The following is a 20,504-nucleotide window of genomic DNA, read 5'->3' as shown; positions in this document are numbered from 1 at the left end:
GCTCTCTACAGGTCTACTGGTCATCGGTCTTCACTCATGTCACTCCTCCGCTCTGTCCTAACACACACTCAGAAGGAATACAGATGTATCTGCTGGTCTACCTACCTCAGCATGATGTGCGTTCGAGTTTTCATTCACAAACATTTACTGCCTGACTCCCACGTAGCGGCGGCCACTTGGCTGACTGAGCAAAGTCAGTGAACAAGGTAGACAAAGTCTGTGCCCTCAGAAATCTAAACAACACTGTGCAGAGCTCCGCTGAGCATCATGATCCTTATTACATGGGCAACTTACAACTCAGGAATGACCTCTCCCTCCACCTGGTCACAAAGACGCCTACTGGGCAGCATTTAATCACAGGGGTAGCTGTGCACACTAGGGCCAGGCCCTTGGGTCTTACCTCTGTAGCACTGACTGGGTCCTCCAACAGCTACCTGGCAGGCAGCCTTTCCTCCGAGAGAACCCAGAGGCTGGAGATTGGGACCCTGCAGGGGCTTGGGAGGCACCAAGTGGGGTGGGTCAGTGGCAGTTTTGGTGAAGTTACTCTGTTGTGGTACTTGAGCGTTACTCTTCTCATTAGTGCCTGCTCAAAACACAAGGGAAAAGAGATCAAAGCTCAGAAAAGTGAAGGCATTACATGTGTGAGGCAAGGTCAAGAGAGGGCGGGATCGCCACCACTCCAATAAGCTAGGGAAGGCTTCCTAGAAAGCGTAGCATTTAAACAGTTTCTTAAACAATGGGAAAGGGACTTGAGGCCACAAGAAATAGGACAAAGATTTTATAAGTCACAGATATAATTTAAAAGAAGACACAGAAGTAGATAAAATGGAAAGGTGAACGAATCAACATATTCTTCATTGAAACGGCTTCTCGAATGTCTCCAATAAAGTTCACGCCCACGCAGAGTTCTGGGGCCTAACCCATTTTACCTTGCTCAGGTGAGAGGGCGAGAGCACGGAGGGCTTCCTCCAACCCCTGAATTTGCTTGAACAACTTCTGACCCTTGTCTGGAAGAACCTGAATGTTCACCGATGCCAGTGTGCTCTGAAAAACAGATCCTATAAAATGGACCTCTCCTCTCAAGTTGTCAGAAAGACAGTTTCAGATTAAAACTGCCTAAAATGCCAAAACTCTGAAATTATGATCTTTTAACTATTTGTGTGAAAACCAGAACTTTTTTTTTAAACCCAGTTGACCTACCAAGAAAAGGCAGAAACTAAACATCCACCCATAAAACCTTTCCCACATTAACATGTTTAACTCCTTTGTGGAATCCCGTATCTGCCCATAGTAAGCAAGGCTCTGACCTTAAAAACAAAACACAAGTCAGTGGTTACCTTCTTCTGTTTCAGTTGTGTTGTGAGGTACACACGTTGGGCTGCTGAGTTTGAAGGTTCTACCTTCTTAGAAACACCTGAGGCAGGAGATGCTCTTCTTTGCAAACTTTCATCAGGGACTTTAAGGTTTTCCTTCCTCTGTGAGTCTGGAGTCAAGTCAAAGAGTAAGGGGCTCCCTGGTTCAGAGGAAACAGAAATAACATCATCTTCCTCACTGTCACCACTGCTGGTGTCAGCTCCTCGCCTCTCTCCCATGGAACGGCCTGCAGCCAGTAGAGCAGACTGTGCGGCTGGTCCTTTCGGGGCAGGCACATCGCGAGTCTCCACTGGCGCCTGGAAATGCCCCTTGAGCAGCCCCTTCTGGATGGTCTGCGCACTTGGGTCCTCCTTTGTCTTTGTTCCTCTGGCCTCCCAACTCTTGGGGTTCTCCTTGCTGAGGTGTTCCCCTTGCCGGGCCTTGCTTATTGGGTTTTGGCTGAGAACAATTCGAGGCAAAGGCTTGGTTTCCTTTTCTCTCAGAGGTTCTGATTCTTTTTGGACATGATGACTTTCACCACACGATTTCTCCTGAGGAGACACAGATGGTTTTCCAAGCTCATTATCTTGGCACTGTTTGGATTTAATCTCAAAAACTTTTCTTTTGTGCGTCCCTTCAATCTCCTTTGCTTCACGCTGCAACTCTGTTTTCTCCCCTCGCTGATTCTCTTGAACTGTAGCTTGTTTTTCCTTCACCGCCAGGCCAGATGACAGATCTTTCTCCATCCAGCAGTTAGACTCAGGCTTCGGTTCCTTCTTTTGATCCAAGAACAGATCTCTCTTTTCCCTTTGCTCCTTATCAGCCATCTTTTCCTCATCTTCGCCTTTGATGAACTGTTTCCAGAGAGACGGCTCTTGATTCTTGTCCAGTGCCTTGAATGGGTTTCTCTGCTGGCCGGAAGGGTAACGAAATGGCTCAGACGCACGCTGAGACTTATTGGTTACAGAGTGCTCTTTGGAATTAGGATCCTAAAAAGACAAAAAATAACAATCTTAATATAAAATACTAATGCCACCTTCATATCTAGAATGCCTTTTTTCAGAGGAAATGGAAATACAGTAAAAGCAGTCCAATATTTCTGAACACTCCTGGGATCATGTCTGCCTCTAGAAAAGACTATGTGCCAAACTCACAAAGTACTAGTTTCTTAACAGCACCTTTAATGCTTGGTTCCTTCTCCATCTGTGATCACTGCTTTTCCCCGTCCCCCGAGGAAGATTTGCCCTGAGCTAAGATCTGTGCCAATCTTCCTCTACTATGTATGTGGGTTGCTGCCACAGCATGACCACAGACGACTGGTGTAGGTCCACACCCAGGAACCGAACCCAGGCTGCTGAAGCGGAGTGCACCAACTTAACCACTAGGCCACAGGGCCAGCCTGTGATCACTGCTTTTCCAGGCCTCAAGGAAAAGCAGTGACCAAATCAAAGTGCCTTTACAACAGCAATAGCCACAATACACATTTTTCATGAAAAACCTACTCTCCTAGCAACTTTCGAATATGTAATACAGTATTATTAAATATGTACTCTCAAGATGAACTTTTCCCTAAACCTAAATGGTGTCCTGTGCTTGCTTTGATTTTGGCACTGTGGGAATATAGAATCATAAGTTCAAGCTACCCCTCTACCGAAACAAGTCTTGTCACCCCTCTAGGTCTATCTCCTCAAGTAGTGGATATCTGTGGGCTCCCTCCTAGTTCTCCCCTTCTAGGAGCTTATGAATTATACTCAACTTATACTAATATCAAATAGAGATCAGTCTATAAAACATGGTGAAGTTAGTCAAATAAATATAAATTTTTCCCCAAATAGGAGAAAAGTGACTACATTTAAGACCTCAAAAAATATTTAAGTAAGCAGAATAGGAGGCAAATAATAAAATCTTGACTATAACCAAATAGTCCTTTGCATTAAAACTCTCAACGGGGTCTACTTGCTTAAAGCAAAGACGGTCTTTCAGAGACAGTATGATGAAGACCAGTGTATACCACACTTCAAGGTCTTTTCAGATGGTGCTGAAGATTAAACCATCTTAACAGAGCAGTTTTAAGAATAGATGAATAATTCCTACCTGCCACGGGATATATCCACACCACTGCTTCCCCTCTGTCTTACTTTTAATGCATCTGAAGAACAATCTAATGAAGTAAAAAACACAAATAATCAAGGCTGTGAAAATCCATTAAAACAAGATAAGTTTGTTTTTTAACCCAAGGAAATATCTTGCAGCTATTTGACAGTAGTTTTGAAAGGTCATTTGAAACCAATTATTCTTATATGTACATTATTTTTTTATTTTTTATTGAGGTATAATTAACATATAATATTAGTTTCAAGTATACAACATAATGATTCAATATTTGTATATATTGCAAAATGATCACCACAGTAAGTCCAGTTAACATAGTTACAAAATGTTTTTTCTTGTGATGAGAACTTTTAAGACCTACTCTCCTAGCAACTTTCAAATATGTAATACAGTATTATTAAAAATGTATATTTAAATTGTTTTACCACACAGGGTATTTTGAAGTCTAAGAAGTGAAAGAATAGAGATGTCATGGTAACCAGAGGGTATGCACAAATTTATTTTTTTCACTCTTTAAAGAATGACTGAAATTGATCAGCAATGGCTGCTAAAATCAGGAACAAAAACAGATATTATGTGTCCCTAATGGGAACCCTCAATACTACCGAGGAAAACAAAAAAAAACACCAAGCCAAGCCAAACCAAAACAAACTTGGTCAAACTCCCAGATGCAATTACCAATTTACAGGAAATATAAACAATAGAGGAACACATAAAACTAGACCATGGGGGTGTAATCTGCAAAATCTTGACAATGGGATATACTTTGTGACAAACAACTTGATTCCTTCAACAAATAAATTACAAGGGAGAAAAAAAGATGGAGGGGAAATATAAGAGACTTAAAAGGCAATCAATTGCGGGGCCAGCCCGGTGCAGCAGCAGTTAAGTATGCACGTCCCGCTTTGGCGGCCCAGGGTTCGCCGGTTCAGATCCCAGGTGCGGACATGGCACCACTTGCCAAGCCATGCTGTAGTAGGCGTCCCACATATAAAGTAGAGGAAGATGGGCATGGATGTTAGCTCAGGGCCAGTCTTCCTCAGCAAAAAGAGGGGGATTGGCAGCAGATGTTAGCTCAGGGCTAATCCTTCTCAAAAAAAAAAAAAAAAAAAGACAAGAAATTGCAATCTGTGGATTTTCTTTAGATCTTGATTTAAACAAATAAACAAAAACTGCAAAAAACAAATGATTTTGCTATTTGTGAATCGATTGGGAATTTGCACTCCAACTGCCTTTAAAAAATAAAGAGTCCATACTTTTTGGAGCTACATACTGAAGAAATGATGTTATCTGGGATCTGTTTCAAAATATGGAAAGCATTGGGGCGTGGAGTGGGTAGGGTATATGCGGAACAAGATTAGCCAGGAGTTGGCGACTGTTGAAGCTCATGTCCTGCATTATTCTACCCTGTCTACTTTTGCATATATTTGCAACCTTCCATTAAAGAAAAGACTGAATATAGATTTATATCCCACTGCAAGACGCTCTTTGCACACACAAACACAACCCACACTCCAGCTACACCAGAAAAGGCTACACTGCCCCATTCCCAAATTAAGCCATGCACTCTTCAGCCGACCGGACTTTGCATGTATACCTCCCTCCATCCTTTATCCTTATTTTCCCCACTATCTCCCCCGTCACCAGCTGTAAAAGTCCTACAGGTCCCTCAAGGCCCAGTTCAAGTCATACTTCCTTTGCAAGATTTTCCCACATTCCCTTCCCTGTTCATCCGTCTTATTGCTTCTGTATTTTTGTAGCATTTAGTGGCATTACGCTTGTATCTGCCCGTCTGCTCAACTGTATTTTCAGCAACAAGAAAGCAATAACAATGTATGACCTCTTTATTCCCAACTGTGCCTTGCCTATTGTACATAATTGTTAATTATTGCTGAATGAAATAAAATCAATTGATGTTTTCATTTCCTAAAATGACTCCTCAAAAACTTTTAATCAGTTAAAGAAACACTTTTAAAGTACATATTTTATTTAACTGTTTAAATAGGTAATATACGCAAAGAGCATAAAATGACAGTGAAAAGCACGCCCTCACCATACCCCATCTGCCCAGTTCACATCCCTCCCAAGTAACCATTCCTATTAATTTTCTGTTCACCTTTCAGAGATTTTTTTTAGTGAATATTCAGATCAATATAAATACATATTCTGTATCTATTCCTTTTCTACTCAAATGGGTAGCATAGTATACATACTACTAAATACTTGCTTTCATTTTTTTAAATTTAACAATATGTCTTGGAGATTCTTCTATAAGAACATATACATAAAGGGCTTCCTTACATGTATTTTTGTTTACAGCTGCACAGCTTTTTATACAGCTGCATAGTTTTCCACTATATGGATGTTCCATTATTTATTTAGCCAGACCCCTCCTGATGGACAGTTTGGCTGTTTCTAATCCTTTACTATTAACAGCAATGTCACAATGAATAACCCTGTGCATACGTCATTTCACATGTGCTTTAATTTGTCTGTGGAGAAACTCCTTATTTCTCAAATTGTGTATTGGTGCCTTCTCGGCTTCTCTTGATCAAGTTAGCTTCTAGGGGTATTTTTTTATTAGTTCTCTTTCTGCTGTTTTCTAACTCATTAAATTAGATTTTTATCTACATTAATTCCTTTTTTCTGTTTTCTTTCAGTTTAATTTCTTATTCTTTTACTAACTTCTTAAATTAGTCCCATGATATACAACATGAATCATAACAATCTGAGTCCTAATTCAAAATTAATCCTGAAGAGGTTTCGATCACTTAATGCCATTACTTCACCTGGATGTATAAGCAAAGATGAATGAGCCCAAAATGGACATGTATTTCCTAAAAGTCAAGTAACTCATAATTTTCCCTTTCAAGCTCACAATATTTAAAAAAATTTATTGGTCTCTTTTTTTCACTGCAATAGGATATTACACTGAACATATGCAATAAAACTTCTGAAATGTTTTGATTGTATAAAAATTCAAAGTACTGGCTACTATTAGGGAGTACTACTTATCAAAATTTTTATTTATCAAAATAAATCAAGAACAAATTGCCGCTGTTGTTTAAAGTATATCAAGTACTTAAGATCTTTACAGAAAGAACATTTTGTAAATAGTATCTATTTTAAAGCCCAAGCCTTGGAGACATCCTGGAGAAGGGCAAGATTTGGAGAAAGGAAGAAACAACACACTGTGCGCTAGGCACAGCGCTAAGAATGCTTTACTTACATTTTTATTAAAGTCAATCTGGATGGACATCTGTGTTTTGGGGATAAAAACTGTTATGTTGGGGCCAGTCCCGTGGCTGAGTGGTTAATTTCGCGCACTCTGCTTCGGCAGCCCGGGGTTTCGCTAGTTTGAATCCTGGGCATGGACATGGCACCACTCATCGGACCACGCTGGGGTAGCATCCCACATGTCACAGCTGGAAGGACCCACAACTAAAGATACACAACTACGTACCAGGGGGTTTTGGGGAGAAAAAGGAAAAATAAAATCTTCAAAAAAAAAAGTATGTTATGTTTATTAAATTGTAAATCAACAAAGAAAGCAGTGGAAATATATTCTCACAGAGAAAGCAAATATTGATTCCACTATGAAGAAGAGCATAATTTCTGCAATATATTAATCAATTATTTTCCAGGACATAGGTTATAAACAACAATGATGAAGCAATCAGCTAAAAGAAGCCAGACCTCTGTTAACTCCATCTTCTTCACCAGAAGACAAATCCTCCCTTCTTACTAAGGTTGACTGTCTGAGCCAGCATCCCAGGGTCAATCACGTTCACTTCCGCCAGGCTGGGATGCTCTCAGGCTCCACAATCATCCTCTATTGAATCCCAGTCCTACCACATAATTAGCTCTGAAACTGAAGACACCTCATTTGACTGGCCCCTATGGCAGTTTCCTTTTCTGTGAAACGGTAAAAAATAAAAAAAGTACCTACCTCATATGGTCACAATTAATACATGTAAAGATAAAAGAATCAAGACCCCAAAGCCTGACCCATATTAAGGACTTGATCAATAACAGCAATCATTAGTTCACTCTTGCCAACCACCTTGCTTATTCCCTACATCCACACTTCCGCTTATGGCCCAGAACACTTCCTCGTTATTTTCTCTATCCACATTTTAAAGGTCATTCAAGGCCAAGTTCAAGTCTCAATTCCTCCACTTTCTCAGTAATCTTCACCAGCCTTAATCCTTTACCGTAGTCCTTACAGTCACAGAAGCATCTGGCATTTGAACACATCCAAGTTGGCATGCTGACATATGCAGACTGCTTGCCAACCTTCATATATCTAACACTTATGCCAAATGTGTCACAGGGCCCTTAGGAATACGGGCTCACTTCTTTATAGGTTCCAGCACCGGAAAAACAAAAAGCCGGATTTCTACCTCATCCCTATTACACTAATATTCAAGATGGAACAAAATGTAAATGTAAAAAATGAAACCGTAAATGTTCTAAGAACAAAACAGGTGAGTCTTGTTGTAATCCTAAAGTGAAAAAGGCTTTTCTAAGCATGACACAAAATCATGCAGCTGAGAGAGAAAGGATTTAATAATTTTGACTACATAAAAATTTTAAACTTCCATATGGTAAAAATACTACAAGCAAAATTCTAAGACAAAAGGCAAACTGGGAAAAGTAATTGCTACACATATTATAAAGGGCTAACATCCTTTACATTATAAGGATTACTTCTATTCTACTGCATGATACCCGACAGCACCTATCAAGTTCTGGTGTTAGCAAGTGGGGTTCTTCATGGGTTGGTGGGGCCTGAGGTCCCTCTGCATGGGTCTGGCTCAGGTCCAAATGCCTCTCTGTCATCAGCCTAGACAGTCATCTTTGGGCTAGATAATCTGCACAACAAATTTATCTAGTAACCAACCACGCAAGGAGTTTGCTAGACATGCAAAGATTCAAATGTTATTAAAAATGAAATATTGTGAACATCCCACTACATCCAGTTATTTAAAGAACTAAAAGTTGTTTTACACATTTATAGATTAAAAAAGTATTTCCATTTATTTTAACCCCATATCCTTGAGTTTAAAAGTTGAAAAAGAGAGAAAGAAGAGAAGAGAGAACATGAACTCAGTGACAATGTCCAACATTTATAAATCAAAGTGTGCCACATCATTCATGTCAAGGCAAGAGTTCTTCCCTCTGGTTCTACTGAATGACTATTATCATTTTCTTTATTGCCCGCACATAGAGAGTCATGACAGGAGGGTCGGTCAAACACTGGTGAGTGGTACCATCTGGTGTTTATGTCAAAGAACTGCACACAAATGCAGCTAGGCTCCAAGGTACGAAAAATGGGCATCCCACCCTCACCTTGGCTTACTCCTTCCCTCCGTCACTCCGCTGTACCTGTCTCCTAGCTATATTAAACTTTAAACATATGGTATTAATTTAAGGATGTAAAGTACTTTAAGTTCTTGAAAATAAAACCCAGTTTTGGGGAAGGAAAGGCTGTATTCCCAGAGGTCATTCTCTAGAGTTACAGGGGTTCGGGCTAAATGCCCTTACTGTCTGGTAAGGAAGTCATCACACATGGGCTTATCTATTTCTGTTTGAATTCCCAGCCTGTACTACTTAATAAGGTACTTTGCTTTTATTGTGTTTTGTTTTTAATTCATTGTGTGTTTTAGAACTGTATTTTATTTGTCTTAAAACAACCATTTTAAAGCTCCAGTAAGTACTTCCTAGTAATAGTGTTCTAGATTTGGATTAAAAGAAATACCTTTAGCATACTTTCTCACCCCTTATTTTAAAATAATGATCACCTCTCAGCCTCATCTACCCAGTATGAAGAATGTTAAATGATAAGTTCTCAAAATTCTATCTTCAGCCCAAACCTTTCTTCGGAGACGCACACTCACTTTTCTCGCGGGTTTCACATATATGTAGGACATGACTAGTCCAAAGCTGTGTGTTAGCCACACAGCCCAGTCCTCTACTGATGTTACCGTCCCTTCCTTCTCTTGCTTAATGGTAAACTCACCACTCATAAACCCCAACTTAGCAACCATAAACTGAGCACTGACAATGCGTCAAACCCAGAGTAAGTGCATCACACACATGACCTCACTGAATCCTCACAACCCAGGAAGTCGGGACTCTCATGGTCACATTCCAGGTGAGAAAATGGAAGAAGCAGCACGCTTAAATGCCCTACTAGGACACGCGTCTAATCAGTTCTCTTTCAGGAAGTTTTCTCCAGTCTCAGCACCCAACTCCACTGCCACCGCCTCAATCCAAGCCCATCACCTCTCACTTAAGAGAAAAGGGATGGATCTGGAATCTGTTAGACCTGGGTTTGAATCCCAGCAACACCACTTCATAACCATGGGACCTCAGACTCCTTTTCTAACCTTTCTAAATGTTCCTTCATCTGCCTGTAAAACACAGAAGTTGAAACCTATCACAGAAGATTCTATGAAGATAAGAGATAATAAATACTCCATGTAATAGGCATTCAATTGTACCTACTATTTCAGTGGTCTCCTTGCCTCCAGTGACTTCACTTTCTAATTATCCTCCATTGTTCTTCTTTTAATGCAAATTGGATCAAAACTTCTTCAGTGGCTTCTTATCACCTAGAACAGTGTTTCTCCATGGTAGAAGGACCCCAGGAGTATGTAAACAGTGTCAGGCCTCAGGAGAACATCCTGATTTCATGCACTGGAGGCTTACCAGCCCCACGGTAGCAGCAGAAAACAATCAAATAGTGAAATTTTTTAAAATTCTATTTACAATAGCATCAAAAATCAAAAATACTGAGAACTAAGTTTAACAAAAAGGGTTTAGGAACTCTACAATGAAAACTATTAAATAATGTCGAGATAAATTTTAAAAGTTATAAATAAATACACCATGTTCATGGATTGGAAGATCAATATTAATGTCAGTTCTCCCTAAACTGACCTATACAGATTCAATGTAATTCCCAACAGTGCGTTATGGAAACCTTGTAGAAATTTAAAAGGTTGATTCTACATTTTATATGGAAATTCAAAGGACCTAAAAAAGCCAATCTTGTAAAAGAAGAAAGCTGGAAGACTCACACTATCTTATCTGATTGTGTAAGATAGGGAAATGAATCCATGGAATAGACAAGCAAGTCTAGAAATAGATCCAAATATGTGGTCAACTGCTTTTTCACAAAGGTGCCAAGCACTTCCATGGGGAAAGGGAAGTCTTCAAAAAACAGTGCTGAAACAATTGAGTAACATTCATTCAATAAAATATGGAAAGATAAATGAACTTCTACTCCTGTCTCATAAGATACCCCAAATTAACTTGAGGTAAACAATAGACTAAAAAAAAAAGCCATGAGGAAAGTCTCTTCAATAAAGGGTGCTGGGAAAACTGGGCAGCCACATGCAAAAGAATGAAAATACACCATTATCTTACACCATACAGAAAAATTGACTCCAAATGGATGAAAGACTTGATGTAAAACCTGAAACCATAGAATTCCTAGAAGAAAACATAGGCAGTACACTCTTCGACAATGATCTTAGCAGGATCTTTTTGTTTTTCTTTTTCTTGAGGAAGATTAGCCCTGAGCTAACATCTGCTGCCAACCCCCCCTTTTTGCTGAGGAAGACTGGCCCTGAGCTAACATCTGTGCCGATCTTCCTCTATTTTATGTGGGACGCCTGCCACAGCATGGCTTGACAAGCAGTGCGTAGGTCCACACCAGGGATCTGAACTGGCAAACCCCAGGCCACCGAAGCAGAGTGTGCGAACTTCACTGCTGCACCACCAGGCTGGCCCCAGCAGTATCTTTTTTAATACCATATCTCATTAGGAAAGGAAACAAAAGAAAAAATAAATAAATGGGACTATGTCAAACTAAAAAGCTTCTGCACAGCAAAGGAAACCATCAACAAAATGAAAAGATACCCTAACAATTGGGAGAAGATATTTGCAGATCATATATCTGATAAGAGGTTAATATCCAAAATATATAAAGAACTCATACAACTCAACAACAAAAAAACAAGCAACCCAATTAAGAAATGGGCAAAGGATCTGAGACATTTTCCCAAAGAAGATATACAGAGGGCCAACAGGCACATGATTGTGTAAGGATACATTACTAGTAGTGATTAACATCACTAATTATTAGGGAAATGCAAATCAAAACTACAATGAGATATCACCTCACTCCCATCAGAATGGCTATAATTAACAAGACAGGAAACAAGAAGTGCTGGAGAGGATGTGGAGAGAAGGGAACTCTCATACACTGCTGGCGGGAGTGCAAACTGGTGCAGCCACTACAGAAAACAGTATGGAGATTCCTCAAAAAATTAAGAATAGAAATACCATACAATCCAACTATTCCACTGCTGGGTATTTACCCAAAGAACACAAAAACATGCATATTGAAAGATACAAGCACCCCCACGTTCATCGCAGCATTATTCACAATAGCCAAGACTTGGAAACAACCCAAGTGCCCATCAGGGGACGAATGGATAAAGAAGATGTAGTATATATACACAATGGAATACCACTCAGCCATAAAAAAAAAAGATGAAATCTTGCCATTTGTGACAACATGGATGGACCTTGAGAGTATTATGCTAATGGAAATAAGTCTGATGGAGAAAGTTAAATACCATATGATGTTACTCATAAGTGGAAGATAAAAACAACAACAACAAACAAAGATATAGATACAGAGATCAGATTGGTGGTTACCAGAGGGGAAAGGGGGAGCGGGGAAGGCAAAAGGGGTATAGGGCACATGTGTATGGTGACAGATGATAATTAGTCTTTGGGTGGTAAACATGATGTAGTCTACACAGAAATTGAAACATCATGTACACCCAAAGTTTATATAATGTTATAAACCAGTGTTGCCTCAATAAAAAAAAAAAGCCACAAAAAAACTATAAAACTTTAGAAGAAACCACTGGATAAATTTGTGATATTGGGGTAGGCAAAGATTTCTCAGAAAGAAGACAAAAAGCACAAACTATAAAAAAATGATAAAAAGGACCTTCGAAAAATTAAAAACTTCTGTTTTTCAAAAGACAAGAAAATGAAAACCATAGACTGGGAGAAAATATTCACAATACATACATCTATCTGCCAAAGAACTTGTATAGAGAATATGTAAAGAACTCTTCCAACTTAATATTAAAAAGACAAATAACAGTTTTTAAAACAGGCAAAAATCCCAAAAAGTTACACTGTATGATTCCATTTATGTAACATTTTGGAAATGACAAAATTTTAAAAATGGCGATCAGATTCATGGTTGCCAAGGGTAAGGAGGGGGAGAGAGGTGGGTGTGGTTATACAAGGACGACAGGCGCGATCCCATGGTGATGCTGTTCAATATCTTGATTGTGGTGGCAAATACACGAAACCACACGTGATAAAACTGTATAGAACTAAATGTACGCACACACACAAATTAGTACAAGTAAAACTAGGTTTACAAATATCACTGGATCGTATCAGTCAATATCCTAACTGTGATATACTAAATTTTGCACAATGTTACCATTAGGTAAAGTCTACACGGGATCCCTCTGTACTGTTTCTTATATCTGCATATGAATCTACAACTATCTCAATAAAAAAATTTCTAAGAAAAAAATGGGCAAAAGATTTAAACAGATACTTCACCAAAGAAGATATACAGAAATGGCAAGTAAGCAATTGAAACAAACTGTGGTATTCATAAAATGGAATTCAACTCAGCAATATAAAGAATGAGTTACTGATACAACCACATGGCTGAATTTCACAGATATTGTTACATAAAAGCCAGACACAAAAGTATACATACAGTACGAATCAAAAGAGTGGTTGCCTGTGGTTGGGGGGGGCTGAAGTAGAAGGGGATCTAACAGCACCTAACGGGGTAATGGAAATATTCTATATTTTGACTGGGGTCTTGGTTATAAGGATGGGCATATACATTTCTCAAAACTCAACCAGCTGAACACTTAAGATCTGTGCATCTTATTGTATGCATAATTCAGTTTAAAAAAATAGTAGAATAGACAGTTTTCAGTTATGTAAAAATTGTGAACACGGTTCGTGAATGCCTATATTTTTTGGAAAAAATATCAATCCAGAATATATCAATTCTGAACTGAATACATATTATCTAAAGACTATCACATCTGGCTCCGGCTTTCCTGGCCTGGCTTATCTTCTGAAGTCTCCATTCAAACATCTGCTAAACTGAAACAAATGCTTGCAATTCCCTATTCATGCCTTTGGACCCTAATGCAGGGTACTGATCTGTTAAATGACCTCAGTTCCTGCCCCTAGTGAATTCCTACTTATCTTTCAATATGCATGCCATTTATATAGACTGCCATCTATACAGACTTCTCGGCCCTTCCTCTGAGTTCCATAAAAAAGAAGGGAAATGAACATTTATTGAGTTCTTAACATACATTAGACATCTTTACACATTTCCTCATTCTACTACTGGAATGAGAAAGTTGACAAATTAGTGTAAGTCCATGACTGTTGGTGGGCTGATGCTATTGGCTCCTTGAGAGCTGGAGAGGGAGGAAGGTGGAGCGGTTCATCCTGAAATTAACCAGGGTCAGGCTTCTCTCAGATTAGCCAGTTGTTCAGCAGTCAGGGGTGCCAGCCCAGAAGATATCAATACGTAGAGAAATACTATGTCTTTTTTTTTTTAAAGATTGGCACCTGAGCTAACAACTCTTGCCAATCTTTTTATTTTTTCCTGCTTTTTCTCCCCTAATCCCCCCAGTTCATAGTTGTATATTTTAGTTGTGAGTCCTTCTAGTTGTGGCATGTGGGATGCCGCCTCAGCATGGCCTAATGAGCGGTGCCATGTCTGCACCTAGGATCCAAACCAGCGAAACCCTGGGCCGCCGAAGTGGAGAGCATGAACTTAACCACTCAGCCACAGGGCCAGCCCCTATTCGTCTTTTAATAAAGACTTCTAAAGAATAGCCAATCCTAGGAAAACACCTGGGCTGTAACTCATCCAGGCAAAGAACAAAAAAAGCAAACACACTTCGATGTTCCTTCCAGACCCTTACCTGTATTCTTTCTTGCCATGTGGTGGAAGCAAGCCTTGAAGCTCTACCACAAAGTCCTCATGCAACAAACAATGAGAAACAGGAATGCTAGAGGAAAAAAAATCGCAATTTTGTTTTAGGAGGCAAAGAATAGAGGTCTACATCCTAAAATTAAATCCAAACTATGGGTTTTAAACTTCAGTCCATGTATGGCCTCCCCTGGGTCTGTAAATCCCACACATTTTTATGTCTACGTGCATTCCTCTGGGAAAAGGGTCCACAGCTTTCATCTTTCCCCCCGCCCCAAAATAAAGCATTACAATAAATCTATCTTTTTATTGATGACTCAAGTTTAACTATACCGTGCTGTGTGATAACCCCAGGAGGGACTGATGTATCTAAGGCTGCCTGTAATTCTCCCCAGGTTCTTCCATCATCCTTTTTCCTTTAATAACCTGTAGCTGTCACCTGGTGGTGGTCACCTACCCACACTAGCAACACACTCCACTAATTTGCTTCATGCTTGGTGTAAGTTTTTTAACTCCTCCCTTCCAGTGTTTTATTATGAAATAATTTATACCTAACATTTGAGAGTAAATAGGTTTGTGAAGGTCTGAAGTACTCTCATAGGACCTGTGACACTTTTTTCTTTCTTTTTCCTTATATTCTTTTTTTTTTGCTTTTTCTCCCCAAATCCCCCCAGTAGACAGTTGTATACTTTTAGTTGTGGGTCCTTCTAGTTGTGGCATGTGGGACGCCGCCTCAATATGGCCTGATGAGCAGTGGGATGTCCACGCCCAGGATCCGAACCAGCGAAACCCTGGGCCGCCAAAGCAGAGCGGGAGAACTTAACCACTCAGCCACCGGGCCAGCCCCTCCTTATATTCTGATTACCAGACATATTCCAAACAGGCCAAGTTTATCAAGTGATTGTCTTCAAGCCCAATACTATTGTACTAGTTTGTATAGCAGTACATCTGCATAAATGACACTCTATATAAGGGCATGCTTCTTTTAATATAAAACCCAGTCTTACGCTACCACTAATGCTTAATTCCCACTAATCTGAACATGCTTCCATGTCTCAGGAAACTTGAGCGAGGTGCTGAACCTAAGAAGCTCAGCACAGAAATTAGAAATAAATAGCAAACGTGGACATAATGATACACTGTCGATAGCTTGAGTACTTTTAGTTGGTCCTTTTTATTTTAAAATTTGACAGTGCTTTACCCAAAATCACTTTGTATTAAACTGGATCCCAGCAATTTCTTCCCAATAAAAGAACTTATGAGAGGGCTAAGAAAATATTTTCTCTAAAAGTTTATTTTCTGAATCTGTAAACGGATTCAGTCTTTCACTTAGTTTCAAAGCATAACAAAGACACAAATCATCTAAATCATATAAGGGAACCATGAAAAGTTAACATATATGTCGAAAAAACACTATTTTCTAGTATTGATATCTATTATGTACCTTACATGAAATAGAAATAACTTTTATCTACTAACTTCAGTAGAGAGCAGAAAAAAAGGTTTAATGATGTTACAGTTTGAAATTTCACGTACAGAAAAAAAGTTTAATAAAACTAAAAAAAAAGGGAATTTCACATAGACTGTGGACACTTGGTACTGTGAAAACATTAACACTTTACTAGAATAGTATTAATTTTTCTCACTTTAAAGAAAATACTTAACATCTCTGGGTCTCCACTTTCAATTTTGTAAAACCAAAGTGCTGAATCAGATTTCTGACGTTTCTTTCAGCACTGATCTCCAAAATAACTTGTCTTTTTGGATTATCAGTCTCACCATTTAAATGCCAAGAATCTTATTTTTAAAAGAGGCTGTTAATCTGACCACCAGAGTGTTTTAACCTCAAACATTTAAAACCCAGTTCAGCCTAAAACTACAGTGCAAAACTGGGGCCAATTATTTTCTACTACGCCTGTAAGTCCTCGCTTAAATAGGTCAAGGGGTGAGGGTAATGTACTAGCAGGAAAAGGGAGTGGTCAGGGCTTGACAGGTTAATAGAAACTCAGAGCTGGAAAGGAGAAGGATCCAGAAATAGCCGATCCTCCATTTTACAAGTGGGGCAATCGGGGGCCTAGAGAGGGAAAGTAACCAGCAAACATTAGTGGAGCGTCTCCCGAACACGCCACTCTATCCTGGGATTGCCAACTACTTAAAGTGCCCTGGCTCCACAGCCCAGGGGCCCCAGCTCTCCTAGTCCCTGTGGCGCCGGGCAGCAGGGAGCCGGCGGCTCCTCCCTGGAGGCAGGGAACGGTGCCCAGTTCGAGACCTACTCGGTGGTCCTCACGAAGCCGCATGTGTCTGCCCGGCACACGTAGAAGCTCCTTCCTTTATTCGGGCCATCGCGGACGCCTGTCTTCAAAAAGCAGAGGGTCCCTGAGGAGAGAAGGTCGACAACGATTACGCCACGCTAGACTGAAAGACTCCGGGGGACCCCAAGCCCGGCCGCTTACCGTGCTCCGGGCACTTAACTACTTCCATCACGCTCCTCCACGCCTCTCACGAGGAGCCCCGCCCAACACCTGCTTCCGCCTTTTACTCCGCCCTCCTCCTTCAGGAACCAAACATCATCCACCTTCCGCAGTCTCAAACCCCATAATTCCCCGCCCGCGGCCTTAACCCCCGCCCTAGTTATTATCAGCCAATCATACAGGACGTTCTCTCACTTCCAACCAATCACAGCCGCCCTCTGGCTCGGCGCGCGCCGAAATCAAATCTGAGGCGTGGTAGCGCTGGCAGTGGGCTGGGGTGCGGGGGCGCCGTGGCTGAAGCTGGAGGCCGGTTAGAGACAGGCTGGCCTTCCGGGGAGAGCGGGGTCAAGGTGGGCTGTGGGTGAGGGTGATGGGGCGTCCTTGAAAGCTGCGCGGTGAACTGGAGTCTGTCCCAGAGCAGGCGTAAAGACTTCTCTAGGGCCCCACCACAAGCTTTTAAATTTGCCTAGCGCTTTAGACTTCACAGAGTGCTTACACAAACACGTCTCTCTCGACATCCTGCTGAGGTGGGCAGCATTTTCTGGAGGACCTCGAGACAGAAGTTTGAGCGACTCGCCCAAGGTCACAGAATTAGCGAGTGGGCCGTCTATGGACAGGTGTCCGGGGGACGCAGAGCTGCCTCCTGCATGTGCTGAATGTTCTCTAGGCGCTCAGTGTAGGAGCCCTGAGTTGTAAGTGACAAAGTGGAGACTACACGGCGGCAATAGCTTACCTTTGGGCAAAGGGAATTTTGCTTTGTACATTTTGTATTGTCAAACTTTTTCGACTAGTATGCTTTTCTAATATTGAAAATGGAGGTGAAGTTAAAAGAAAGGGGACTCTATTTGAAATCGTAACCAAATCTATTAACAAAAGGGAGGAATAGAAATCAGAAACTTTTTGCAATAGAAATGCCTTCATATTACAGCTTTTGAGGACCATATGTCGAGACATACGTTGTGGCATGTGCAACTGTACTTATGGGGACAGATGGACAGAAAATCTGTCATGTCTAGGAAGTCTGGGCCATGTGATGAATGTAAATGTCACGGGGGGTCTGGAGGAGGGGAGACAAACCTGAGGTATCATTTATTAATTAAACAAATACTTATTAAATAGCTTTTTGTGTGCCCAATGTGGACTAGGGGCTTGAGAAATATAAAATTCATTTATTCACATAGACACAAAGTTTACAACAACTCTAACCACAAGGAGCTTACTCAGGCTTTGGAGGAGACTGAACTGGTACATGTTGAACACTTAAATAACAATATAAAATAGTACTTAAATGTCAAGATGAGTGGAGTTAGCAGTAAACTTCAGGGCTAGATAAAGATGTGTCTGGAACCAAAGGAGAGTTAATTTACAAAGAACTACCCCTCTAAAACACCTATGGATACACTTAAAGATAAGAGAGGAGCAAAAACCAAGTAAGTAAATAGAGGCATTTTCATTCAGAGATTTTTATGTACATATTTAATAGAAGCTGTATTGGGAGAAGTAGACCATGAATACTGGATTTGCAGGATGAGGGGCATGCTAATTTAATTATTTCTTGAATGATAGCTTTTTGAAACAAATAAGACAAAATCAGTGCCTCTTAAATATCCCATTAAGGAGGAAGCTCTTCCTCTGCAGGTCCAGCCCCACGAAAGTGTGCACAGCCAATTACAGAAAGGGGGAGTATTTCTTCCATAAATTTGGGATGTGCTCAATCAAAATGTTTAGGCCCTGGACAATTTATCCCACCTAATCATATTTATAAAAGTGAAAAAACAAGTTTGTCATTGGGTGAAAGGTGGCCATAATATCAGCATAAACTATGATGAATTAATATGTACTTTTCAAAATATACACATACGTTAGTGCATGTGAATTAACTTTTATTCTTAAATTTGTATTTTTACTTTATAGTCTTAATTAACCTGCAGACCCCTGGAGCGACCTTTGGAGAGTGTGCATCATGGACCTCTATTTTAAGTAAACTTGGGAGCTTTGAGTCTGTTTTTCTTTAAAGCTTGATTTATTCAAAATGAATAGGTCCTAGAGCTAGATGGTTTAAATCCACGAGTTAATGATCCAATAAATTCTTTCCATATGAGGCTGGTCAAACTCAAAGTATATGACGGAATTGTTCTAAAACTGGTTGTAGTAATGGCTGCACAACTGTATGCATTTACTAAGACCAGAGAACTGTACACTTTAAATAGGTGAAGTCCATGGTATCTAATTTGCCCTTCAATAAAGCTGTTAAAAACAAACAAAAAGCCTCAATGTATAAACAATGCCAAAACATCTGCATGGAAAATAAAAGCTAAGATTAATCATCTAGATATTTTGACATCCTAAGGAAATATAGTGAGTGAAGGAGTAAAATAGTAGAAACACTTTAGTTTCAGGTGGGGTAGATCCTTAAGCAGAGTGGTTCTTTGACCTATGGAAGAAAATCTAGAGTGGTGCAAACACGTTTAAATTCTTGGCAAAATGAAAGAATTATGTTTTCTCTGGTCAGATTGTGCTGGCTGCAGATGTTAAACGTGTCAGACATCTGTAAGATACTGGTGGTGAGAGGATCAGCTAGAATAGTCACCCCTTAACGTATCTGTCACTATCTGTATTGTTTAAAAATAAGCAGTGATTCTAAGTTATTTGTAAAATTCCAGCTTCTATGCAGCCTTTATCTTTACTCATTATTTTAATAAATTGTCCAAATGTGTTTTTCCAATCAGCTGATAATTCTAAGAAGTATATTTCATTTTCTGAACGTGCATCCCTCTGAGTTTTTGCTCATTACTTTTGGATGGGGTGGGAAGGAGGAACACATTTTAAATGACAGAGAAAGGATTTTTGCCTGTGAGGCATGTTATTACTAAAGGGCACCATCAGTGTAGCCTAACTTTTTCTGAAGTGTGTAAATTCTTTTATATGCATTTTCACATTTAGTTCTCACAGCTACCTTGGCAGTGGGTATTCTTTTATCCCCATTTTAAAAAGTAGGATGCCAAAGTTTAGCATAGTTAGGAGCTCACCCCAAGGTCACGCCTTGAACTTTGGAACCATGTGGGGCCCGTAGATTAATCTTGTTCTGGCTCAGTTGCAAAGCAGACACTGGACATATAGGGTCTGGAAGACATTTTTGAGATTCCCAATCCAGTTCTTACCACTATGGTATTTTTATGAAGCATAAAATATTCAGAGAGTCATTCAGATATTTAACCTACAATTAGCCAAGCATTCAGATATTTGTGGAATACAGGCATGGCCCAGAAAATCCAAGATTGAAAAACAAACCAAGTCCTGCCATCTTATAAATGATCACTAGGTAGCAGCATGTTAACACAAAAACCAAACACAAGGCCCGCCTCTTCTGTTGTTTCATTCTTTTTGCTTTGTGATACATAATAGTAATTCAGTTTCCTTTCATTTTGTGCCTTTCAGATATATGACCGTTTTAAACTTGTCCTTTGACATAGACACAGTCAGGGTAT

General features: G+C 40.0%; 1 protein-coding gene across 4 annotated transcripts in view; it reads right to left on the bottom strand.

The window, feature by feature from the left end:
- Positions 1-17,127, bottom strand: part of TTF2 (transcription termination factor 2) — a 39,874-nt gene extending 22,747 nt beyond the window's left edge. For 2 of the 4 annotated variants that reach the window (XR_011494936.1, XM_014848264.3), the window contains exons 1-7: positions 16,999-17,127; positions 16,819-16,921; positions 14,538-14,624; positions 3,448-3,514; positions 1,338-2,342; positions 930-1,044; positions 401-583 (exon numbers count right to left, since the gene is read on the bottom strand). Coding sequence is in view for 3 of the 4 variants with exons in the window: in XM_014848264.3 (XP_014703750.3) it covers positions 401-583; positions 930-1,044; positions 1,338-2,342; positions 3,448-3,514; positions 14,538-14,624; positions 16,819-16,921; positions 16,999-17,026 (1,588 nt within the window). In the remaining variant the exon portion in view is untranslated. Of the gene's footprint in view, positions 1-400; positions 584-929; positions 1,045-1,337; positions 2,343-3,447; positions 3,515-14,537; positions 14,625-16,554; positions 16,620-16,818; positions 16,922-16,998 lie in introns of all 4 variants that reach the window. The other 2 variants (XM_070487135.1, XM_070487136.1) reach the window with 2 other exon arrangements.
- Positions 17,128-20,504: the final 3,377 nt, after the last annotated feature.

This window comes from Equus asinus, chromosome 16, assembly GCF_041296235.1.
Source record: "Equus asinus isolate D_3611 breed Donkey chromosome 16, EquAss-T2T_v2, whole genome shotgun sequence".
Lineage (NCBI taxonomy): Eukaryota > Metazoa > Chordata > Mammalia > Perissodactyla > Equidae > Equus > Equus asinus.
The sequence above is the reverse complement of the archived record's forward strand: the minus strand, read 5'-3'. Positions and strand labels throughout refer to the sequence as shown.